The sequence below is a fragment of the Thamnophis elegans genome, chromosome 1 (assembly GCF_009769535.1).
Source record: "Thamnophis elegans isolate rThaEle1 chromosome 1, rThaEle1.pri, whole genome shotgun sequence".
Taxonomy (NCBI): Eukaryota; Metazoa; Chordata; class Lepidosauria; order Squamata; family Colubridae; genus Thamnophis; species Thamnophis elegans.
The window spans coordinates 129,661,488-129,673,326 of record NC_045541.1 but is presented as its reverse complement, the minus strand read 5'-3'; the positions used below and the strand labels follow the sequence as shown (position 1 = coordinate 129,673,326).

Here is an 11,839-nt window from a genome sequence, read left to right as displayed (position 1 = left end):
TTTAACATGTTAGTTTTTTTAATGCTTTACTCTGTCCAGAGTTACACTGTTTGAGTTGGCTAGGCATAGATCTTAAAAATTAATAAATGTGGAGAAGATTATATAAAGTACATTTTACAATAAAAGTGAGAGTTGAAAATGGAATTTTTAACAGATTGTTTCTATTTCTCCTACTAACCATGCTAGTCTGTACAATGCATAGAACAGTCATGAATATTTTACACCTTTATGTGTTCCACATCATTTGGTGGAATAAATGTTTTATTGTACCTTTTGGACCAATTTGTATTTCTTAAAATTTATGATAGTGCCTGAAATAGTGTAGGGTATACATATATGTGTCATTGATTTTCATCCATCAACTTTAAGTATAATTAAGTATTGGCTCAACCAATTTATTTTATTTTATCTCTTTATTTAGGCAAACAACAATCATATAAAATATTCAACATGAACACACAACCCAGCATATATGCCACTATCTGGCAGGTGAATATTCTCATTCACCAACAGGGCACTCATAAAAAATCAATATACCTTTGGAGTAATATGACAGTTGACAGCATATTAGCAATAGATATTTTTTTCCTCTGGGTTTCCCTTTTTTCATTAGAAGCACCTTACATTTCAGCATCTTTTGCCAATCTTAAAATTTTCTATTCAATTCAGAGAATGTAAGAGTTTAGGAACACTCTACAGTATTTTGAACCTTACATTTCAAATAAAAAGCAAGAATTCCATAAAGAACAATTGACCATTAAACAGAGACTCCCGTAGACAACCACAGGTTCACTAAATGTACCAAAATAGATCTGCTACAAAAGCAAAATTGACCAAATACCTTTGGATAAATCTCAGATCTCAGCAGCCAAGTGGTTAAACATTTATGATTTGATTTTATCTAGGCTTGGAATGTCGTTGGAGTGTCCCACTTCTAACAACTGTTTGCTAAGTTAAAGCTTTAATGTTTACATAGCACTGAATGAAGCAGCCTGGTCTCCAGATGTGAATGCTTCCCTAGACTGGTGCTTTCTATCAGATCACCATCCTAATGGACCCTGCTCCAATCTTCTTCCTTAGGACGTCCACCAGTCTTTGCAATCTGGAATGGAGGAAGGGGGAGAGTGGGGAGGAAGAAAAGGAAACTAATATTAGGAATGTCCTGACTGAAAAGAGACAGTGTTTGCTCTGGACCAATATAACCCAGGGGTGGTCATAGAAGAAACAAAGCATTACTGTAACCGAGACAGGCTCCCAAGGCAGAATGCAGACAATTTGTAAGAAACTTTTCACCTACAATTCAGCCTTGTCACAGTCAGAAGAGGGTGTTAATTCATCTTCCACTCTGTGACAAACACAATATCTCAGGCTCTCATGTCTCCAGGTTTACACAGTATTCTGACACTTTGTGTGAAGCTTCTTGTAGAGATGCCTTTACACAAGTAACAACGTCAAAATCCATGGTATTTGTATGTGGAGGGGAATATATAAGTATATACTCTGCTGCCTTGGATTGGAATTCTATGTATCTCACATCTGATGAAAACAGACACAAAACTAATTGTGTCCCATCCTTTGAGGAATTTATGATACATATTTCAGCATTTTTCCTTGCAGATTCCCTTATTCCCAAATGCAGTACAAACCAATTATTTTTAAGAACATACATGGTTTTCATTTGATGATTCAGATCTATAGTATGTCACTGTTGCTACCTCAGTTTCTTCAAGAACCTTTGCATAATCTCTCTTGCCTATATTATGATATACATGAGTATTTTTGCACAGTGATGGAGAATATGGAAATGATACAAGCACAAAACCTACTGGTCTATGAGATTCTCAGTCATTCAGGTCATGGTTGTCCCAAAGGTGCTTTTTTCAAAAGACAACTGGACTTTGTTTTTCCTTGCAGATGCTTCACTTCTCATCCAAGAAGCTTCTTCAGTTCAGAACTGAAGCTTTATTCAAGAAGCCTGAATATTCAAGCTGAAGCTTTATTCAAGAAGCTCCTTGAATAAAAAGTGAAATGTCTTAAAGGAAAAACAAATAAATCCAGTTGCCTTTTGATAAAAATCACCTTTGGGACATGAGTCAACTCTTTAGCATTTATCTACTTTTTGATGCATCAGCAGACAATGGCTCGTCATGATCTCTCTGTTAGAAGGATTTTCCAACTATTTCACCTGAAATGACTACATGCTTGATGTCTTTAGCAGGCATAGCAAAGGATGGAGAAAGTAGGATAAGAATGTTTTGCAACTCTGAATTTTCCTGTTTCATATACTGAGTAGGGTTGAGGGAAAGAGCAAAGCTGAAGCAATATACTGTCAGTTCATGCTGATATTTGCACACATTATCTATTTTTCTATTAGTCTATGATGGGAAAAAACCTGGAATGTGTTCTAATGCAGATTTAAAGTGTTCCCCCTCTCAAAATATATGTTTAAATGGGCACTTTGAAATATTGAATTATAGAGAACTCTGTTGTTATATTTAGAAAAACACAACAGCAACTGGTATCTGGTGCTGATTTGTCTGAGATGAAGATTAACTACGTTAATTTTGTTATAACCCTTCTAGGAAAACCTATCAGAAGAAGTAGCATGGTTCAGAAAAGTGAAAACAATAGAGCAACATTTTAGTCACATTTCAAATAATATATCTGATCTTCGTCAAACTTGTTATTTCATTCTGAATAGCAGTAAATTGATGGATGATGTCAGGTTTCTACACTTCGATACTATGATAATTGGAAATGCTTGGATTTGTAGTCCAAATATCTCTGGAACAAATCATATTGGAAAATTGATCTACTTCTATGAACTGAACGTATTTTGGTTGATATTTTAATAGTTATGTATTCCTTTTTCTGTGTTGTACAACTTTTTGTAAAGATAGGTTTTTCACATAAACATGTGGCATAAAAATACCCATGAACAAAAATGAGCATGAATCCATCAGTATATAGGAAATTAAATACCCAACACTTTTTGTGATTTCCTGGAAGTTAAGCAGAAACATTAATGTAATATGAAAAGGAATTCCACTCTCTCTGCACAAAGAGCTTTTAAGGACTAATGGATGAGAACTAGAGATCTACAACAATTATCCCTAAAAAAGATACTATAGTTCATACTAATTTTCATGATGCAAGCTGGAACAATAAATACGGAAACTGTAACTTTTTCTTCAAGAAATACAAGCTTTTTATAGCATTATTTTTTAAAAAAACCTTCAGCTTTTCATACAGTTGTGTATAAATATACTAACCAAAAAAATAATTGTAGAGGAAAGACAGCAGAAAATGTAAGAGAGTTTTTGAGTAACAGAATATGATGCCAGATATGTATTTAATTATATTTTTCATATTCTCTATATTGCTGAAGATCACTGCCTGGACTCAAAGAATTACAGGGGTAGAAGAAGGTCACAAAGGTGAGACTGTGCTTATATTTATTTAATTTTGAGCATTCCTGGTGAAAGCATAGATGAGCAATATTATGCTTGTCAATGGCCACATCTATTCCCTCTCCCCTCTTTTGAGGAAGCAACCAAGGTGACAGGACAGATACATATATGTCTGGGTCTTTTTTCTTCTTCTAAATTTTCCAAGTTATTTGTTTAATTGGTTATTTTTAAAGTAATCTATTCTAAAAATAATAAGTTTGGTAAAAAAAAACCTTGTTGATTTGCTGTTGAAATTGGCTTCCATCAACTTGGAGCTTTCAAAAAATACTCTATGGGCCTCAGTGAGGTAAAACACTAAACCAGTGTTTTTCAACCTTTTTTGTGCAAAGGCACACTTTTTTCATGAAAAAAATCACGAGACACACCACCATTAGAAAATGTTAAAAAAATTTAACTGTGCCTATATTGACTATATATAAAGTGTTTTTCCCACGGCACACCTTACACTATGTCACGGCACACTAGTGTGCCGCGGCACAGTGGTTGAAAAACACTGCACTAAACCTAAAAATGGAAATTGTGCCCCTCCCCATCCTTCAGATATTTCAAAGGAAAAACCTAGTCCCTCTCTTTGCCTAATTCCATCAAATGCAAATTGACTTTCTATGCCCTCAACAAAGCCCCCTTGCAATCCTACCTCAACCAAAGAATAGAAGCCCTTATCAGCTCACAGTACTATAGCCCAAGGAGTTAAAAAGAATGCAACCCAGAAAAACTCCAATCTGACATCATCTATCAGCTGATGAGTCCAACATTCCATCTCCTTAACAGGGCTTCTTTAGTTTTGCTGCCATCCTGAAAGGCTCACTTTTGTAACTGTAGAACTCAACTCATATACATTGCCAAGGACCTACCTAGCTTGCCCAAACTGGTCTGCCAATCAGATGTCTAGGATTTCCTGCCTTATCGTTCTCAACTTCTATAAAAATATTTGCTTTATATTTGCTTTTGATAGTTTAGGGTGCATCGTTCTTGTACAGCAGGCACCTAATGATAATTAGTACTTTTCCTCAGTGCTATGCGCTTACTTTGGCAAAATCCTGGACACCATAGTGCAGTGATCACTAACCTTTTCATCCTTGTGTGATGAAAGCATGTGTGCGCAACAGCGCATGCACACGTTCCCCCTTTGTGACCCGTTTTGGGCCTATCAGGGCTCCCTGTAGCCTCCTGGAACAAAAAACGGGGCATGGGGGTACACACTGTCCCCCATGCATGCACATGTCTCCTGCATGCGCAGCAGAGATCGAAAAATCAGCTGGCTGGTGGGAGGCGCGTGAAGGCATGGTGGAGTTGAGCTGGAGTGATGACTTGTGTGCCCACAAAGAGAGCTCCACGTGCCACCTGTGGCCCACATGCCATAGGTTCGCCATCATAGCTCTGGTACATACAAAAGGCATCTGATAACAATTAACAGACATCTAGGATCTGAAGGATTATCCAAGTCATTAATATTAGACTAACTATGTAACTATTTTGGGATTTATGTCTTACTTAATCCCTATCTTCTCATGAAGTCAGCACTCTTTCTGTCCCTTGTTGTTTTCATCACTAGCATATATGTACAAAACTATCTTCATTCCATCAGAAGGAAGGCCATCGATTCTGCATGAAGCCTAACTTTAGTAATATTTGGAAATGAATTTCAATACTATTCGAATTACACATCTATTAGAATATAAGGAATACAATAACTTAATCCAAGAACCTAAAACATAAATAGGAAGGCTTGAGGAACCGTAGAGTTGACAAGGCAGAATAGAGTTGTCTATGTTTGAAAAGAAATACCCATTGGATGAAAGTTGCTGTCTTCTGTAACTTTGAAACTGTCAGGCCTCATTGAAAATAATGAGGCCTAACAATCATGGCTCTTGCTCTTTAAATGAATGATGACGGCTATAATCAGAATAAGGTAGCCCACACCAAATATAAGGAATGCAAGGCCACTTTGCTTTTTGTTTTATTTGGAAACAGGCATGCATATTTTTGAGGGCTAACTTTAAAAAAAAACAACGAACCCAAATTAGAAGCAGATTATCAAAATAAGATGAATCTCAAATGCTATATAGCCTCTAACTACATGTAAATTCCATTTGAAGAGAAGAGGGGGGGGGGATTTACAATTGGTAGAACTGACCTATCCTGACACTATCCCTATTGCTCCCTCCCCATTCTCTAGCTCAAGGTGTCACTATAACTTTCTTCAAGGATTCCAGGCTGATCATTCTTCCCCTATTCTATTGTTCCACTGTCTAATTCATGATGTTTTTTGCCTGCCTGAAGAAAGAATTCCAAGAGAGTATATTCCAGAGCATGGCCACAGCATAGGAGAAGACTTTAGCTACACGCTTAGGAAATTATTTCCAAAGCAAATTGTAATTCCTTCTTCCTTTCCAACTTTATGCCAGGCTATGGTGCCATCACAATTTTTTCTGGACTTGCATGACGTTCATACAAAAAGAAAAAAAACCCCAAATATATAGCCATAGGTGTGTGCTGCAGTGAAGTGCAAGGAGAATATGATTTTTCAAACATACCAAATGGTTAACATTTGAATATTGCTTATAATGCCATATTCTGGTCTCTAGATATTTTGATCAAATATTCTATTGCATCTTAAGGGAATGCCATGCTCTCCTGTTTTGTCTTTGCAATATATGCAGTCCCTATACCAAGTCTTGAGGATTTTACAAACTTCTCAATAGATTTAGCTGAACTGAGTTTTGGGTGTTTTTTCCCCCCCTCATTTTTTTAGCAGGTATTTTGATTTTCTAATAAACAAACCTGTAGTTTACTAAAGAATTATAAACTTTTAGAAATCAAAGTTTCACAATTCGCCCAAAGGATAAATCTTCCATTGCTGTCATTGTAACACTGAATATATTTAAAATGACTAAAATGAACATCATAAATTTTATTCATTTATAAAAATAAAACATAAGCACAAATTTGTCAGACAAATTTGCTGCCAGAGATAATTAGACTACAGCTAGATTTTATGGATTGTAAAATATTAAATTATTTTCATATAGAAATTATTTTATTTGAAACAATCAAATAAATATTCCGATCCTATGGTCCAGACTAGACATTTGGCAGAATTAATTCAAACACATTTTTAAAAAATTGTCATGATTTTTATCTTACTATCATATTCAAAGTGGCCTTTTTGTATATTTTTTCAAACATTTTAACAGTTCTATTTCATTTTTAAGCCAAGTTTTTGTATTGCTATGGAATTATTTCTAAAAGGAATGAAAAACATAAAAATACTAAAATAGTATGGATTTGTTATATCTGGGGAAAAAGAATTTAGGTAAACATTAATTGGCAGGAATATCTGTCTCTTTCATAATGTAAAAGTTAACTCCTTATATGTTGATTTCCATAGCCATTATTCAAGTAGTTAAAACTGCTTTAGAAAAGATAATTTAATTGTGCTATTTAACATATTATGGATTTTTTTTAAAAAAAAAGGCTATTATGCTTCTTAGCACTGAACAAATTATATGGCTCTAAACTAAACTTCACATTACCATGTCTTGTTTAAATTCTACTGGATTAGTAGTTTATATCGTTTAACTTTGTGATGGCAATACTTGGGACTACTTTAAAATCTTTCACAATGATGGAACAACAAATCTGTTTGTTGAGTATTCTTAGTATAGTCTGTTACTGACATATAAACATATGTATGTATGTATGTATGTATGTATGTATGTGTATGTACTGTGTGGGTAGATAGATAGATGGATAGATAGACAGACAGACAGGCAGACAGACAGAGATATAGAAATAGATATAGATATAGATGATATAGATATCCACTATAAATGAAATGAATAATAAGTAAAATTTCCGGATTATGTGGAATCTGAAAGCTACTCAGGTTTACGAGGATCACTTATTACAAATACTGTATGTCCACTATGTTATTAAAAGTTGTTTAGAACAAGAAACAGGCTACAGTATAAAGGCTTTTTCTTCCAAATACAACTATTTAGGTCAGTGGTTCTCAACCTTCCCAATACTACGACCCTTTAATACAGTTCCTCATGTTGTGGTGACCCCCAACCATAAAATTATTTTCGTTGCTACTTCATAACTGTAATTTTGCAATTTTCCGATGGTCTTAGGTGACCCCTGTGAAAGGCTCATTCGACCCCCAAAGGGGTCCCAACCCACAGGCTGAGAACCGCCGATTTAGGTGATATCAGTGAGGATAGAGAAATGGCTTCAAGTAAAAGGATTATGTGGGGCATTGAGTCAATATAACTTTTTATTTCTATGATCCTTAGAAAATTCCAGAATGATCTTCTACATTATTCAAAGACAGAGTAAACTGTTAATCATTGGCTTAAAACTTTGGAAATTACTTCTGTAATTCAGCACTTTCTGTTTTATTAGACTGCTTTAAAAAAACTCATCATAACATATTATACGTATAACATTTACTAAAATAAAGTAAAATAATAATTAGATAACTAATGCCAAGTTGTCATTAATGATGTTGGATTTGCTTAATTTCTTACTCCTTTCTCCATCTGTGTTTTTTCCTTTAGATGCAGTGTGAAAATCCATGATAACCATAGGCCCTGTTTTGATATTTTAAGCCAGTAATGTGATTAATCACTACATCTGGAAGGATTATTCTTTCTTGACCTCTTCAAGTACTTAATAGCAACTGAAATTTTTTTTTTAAAGAAATATGAGAACATGCCTGCTTTGTCTTTTCATTGTTCACATAAACTGGAAAACTCATCCAGATAGAACTTTTAAAAAGTAATATTTTCATTATGTTGCTCATTTCTTGACTTGACACAATGATTCTGTTTAAAACGTGAAATGTGTGTGTGTGTGTATGTTTTAAAAAACAAATTAAGATGAAATTTTATAGCTTTGTTAGTAACACTTCTAGATTGTTGGATCTCAAAATAGGAAAGAGATAAAATACATGGAAATTGCACAAACTGACTCATAACAAATAAAATATGAAGAATTACTGGTGCCTCCAATGGTTCTAGTCCAGCTCAAATAAATATTATGAAATGATTCCTAAATTTGGGGTTAAGTAACTGCTGAAGGGACAAAGCATCATAGTGGGCCATTTAAAATATTTTTCTGTGTCCATAGTATTTAAACCTGATTAAATTGTTATTTAAGGTATTGATAGATGTCATAATATTATTCATCATTCACAAGAGGAATGGCTTGCTCCACATACAGAATACAATTCTGTTTCAACCCCTTTCACATGTTGGGAATCAGAGTAAGATAGTAGGTGAAGTACCTCCTTTGGATGGTATGTGGTAGCAACAGGAATTAATAAGTTGCTGCACTGAAAAAAGAAGAGAAGCAATGGTATCTATAGATTCAGAGAGCTTCTGGAAGAAGTTTGGACCTCCAAACCAGTGTTTTTCAAGTTTGGCATCTTTAAGAGGGAAGGACTTCAACTCATAGAACTTGACTTCTTAAAATTGTCAAGTTTGGAAATCACGTTTCTAAACTTTCACCTATAGGCTCAAGTATGCTGCTATATATATATATATATATATATATATATATATATATATATATATATATATATATATATATATATATATATATAGTTAACTTAGTAAACATTCACTACTTGCAAAATGTGTAAATATATTAGTGCGCCCTAAGCAACCAAAAGCCCTGCAGATTAAAATGAATAGTTTGAATTCTGCATGGAAAGATACTCTGGCTCTGAAAAAAAAGGGGGGGGGCTTTGTTCATACGTGTCACATGAGCATTCAACAAATGAGTAAGGCTTATTTGGGGTATTAGTGACTCTAGAGATGGTAAATTTGTGAAGAAGAAAGCAGAAAGCTATACAATCTCTACAAACCACGATTAAGGGAAAAAAGGTATTAGAGGGTTTTGACAAATTTAATCAACTGTTAGTTATGAAGGTATATTAGACATTCCCTACCCCCAATAAATAGGGATAAAATAATTTCAGAATGTTCAAATGAAGCTCTCAACATTTCTTCTTTTTCTTGTCAGTTATAACAATAAGAAAAACTAGCCAATAGTACTGAAACTGCACAACGGATAGGAGAGAAACCATAAGCAAACTAAACATTCAGAAAAATCCATCCTTGCACAATTTGCAACTTTACCCTAAGGAATAAACATGGTGACACAATCAACCACAGTATCTTTATATAAAACAGTATATAATAACATACAGAAAAATATCTGACAATAGATTAATGAATAGATTTGGATTTTTTGACACCAATCTCCTTGTGAAAAAAAAAAGTGGGAGATGAAAGGATGTTAGAGAATTAATTATGCCCTAAAAGTGCATCACAATAAATTATGTAAAGGCAGCAACATTGCCTGGTTTTGCGGCTGTGGCCCAATAAAGTGAGAATAAGCTGACTACACAATTTATGTCAACATTTACTTTTCTACTATTACAAGAATAATGCAGTAATCTGGCTATTTTTCTCAACTATCATTCAACTCCAAACATTGCACTTTTCTCCAGTGGATCTTTCCCTTACTGTGTGTCTCTGAAATATCTAAGTTTTGAATTTGTGTTCCCAGTGAACAATCTTATTTGACTTCATGTCATATTGAATGATGTTTTGTTCTTATTGATCCAAATATTCTTAACAATTTTCTCCAGCACCACAATTCAAATGAATAATCTTTTCTTCATTTAGTCCTAACGACGATAAAACCAGAAGTAGAGCCCAGCAACCTCTGTCTCCGTGTCGTCTCTGCATTTTAATATTTTGCTAGATTTTTTTTATGGTCTTTCGTCTCAGTAACAGATACTGAGTTACTATACAATACAATACAATACAATACCAGAGTTGGAAGAGACCTTGGAGGTCTTCTAGTCCAACCCCCTGCTTAGGCAGGAAACCCTATACCGTTTCAGACAAATGGCTAGCTAACATCTTAAAGACTTCCAGTGTTGGGGCATTCACAACTTCTGGAGGCAAGCTGTTCCACTGATTAATTGTTCTAACTGTCAGGAAATTTTTCCTCAGTTCTATGTTGCTTTTCCCCTTTAACAGTTTCCACCAGAGGTGGGTTCCTATCAGTTCGCACCTATTCGGTAGAACCGGTTCGTCAAATCTACTGAACTGGTTAGAAGAGGTTCCACCAGTGGACCCGGAAAGCAGGCCTCACCTACAGAAGAGGTTCCAAAATTTTTGAAACCCACCACTGGTCCTTGGATATGATTATTCTACACTATCATGCTCATATTTATAAAACTCAGTGCCTCTGTGAAAGGTAAGGATGACTACTGCGTTTGTGGTGCAATCAGAGCATTGCGTGTGTTGAAGTTGTTTTAACGCAAACCAAAGATGCCTTTTAAAAAGCAAGTTTACATCATATTCTTATGCATGCCAGTGCTGTGTGTGAGGTAATTTAAGGTGGTTCTGACAAGTGTCGTTGGCATCTTCATATCCGGTCATATGGGCGGCAAGCCACTCCCATCCGGTCACATGGGCAGCAAGCCACTCCCACAAAGGAGGCCACACCCACAGAGTAGGTTCGAACAATTTTTGAAACCCACCACTGGTTTCCACCCATTGCTTCTTGTTCTGCCCTCAGGTGCCTTGGAGAATCGTTTGTCTCCCTCTTCTTTGTGGCAACCCCTGAGATATTGGAACACTGCTATCATGACTCCCCTAGACCTTCTTTCTATTAAACTAGACATACCCATTTCCTGCAACTGTTCTTCATATGTTTTAGTCTCCAGTCCTCTAATCATCTTTGTTGCTCTTCTCTTTCTAGAGTGTCCACATCTTTTCTACATTGTGGTGACCAAAACTGAATGTAGTATTCCAAGTGTGGCCTTACCAAGGCATTATAAAGTGGTATTAACAATTTACATGATCTTGATTCTATCCCTCTGTTTATGCCTGAACTGTTTTATGCCTAGGACTGTGTTGATTTTTTTGGCAGCTGCTGCACACGGCTGGCTTATATTTAAATGGTTGTCCACTAGGACTCCAAGATCACTCTCACAGCTGTCACAGCGGCTTTCGATACCATCGACCATGGTATCCTTCTGCGACGACTGCGGGAGGTGGGGGTGGGAGGCACTGTTTTGCAGTGGTTCTCCTCCTACCTCTCGGACAGGTCGCAGTCGGTGTTAGTTGGGGGGCAGAGATCGACCCCTAGGCCCCTAACATACGGGGTGCCGCAGGGTTCGGTCTTATCCCCCCTACTATTTAACATCTACATGAAACTGCTGGGCGAGATCATTCGGAGGCACGGGATAAGATACCATCAATATGCGGACGATACCCAGTTGTATCTGTCCGCCCCGTGCCAACTCAATGAAGCGGTGGACGTGATGAACTGGGGTCTTGAAA

The 11,839-nt window shown here is 35.9% G+C and overlaps 1 protein-coding gene across 1 annotated transcript in view; it reads right to left on the bottom strand.

Annotated features, from left to right (window-relative positions):
- Positions 1 to 593: 593 nt before the first annotated feature.
- Positions 594 to 11,839, bottom strand: part of MIPOL1 (mirror-image polydactyly 1) — a 150,408-nt gene continuing 139,162 nt past the window's right edge. Inside the window, 1 exon segment of the mRNA XM_032232614.1 lies at positions 594 to 1,102. Coding sequence (XP_032088505.1) covers positions 1,036 to 1,102 — 67 coding nt within the window. The 3' untranslated portion in view covers positions 594 to 1,035.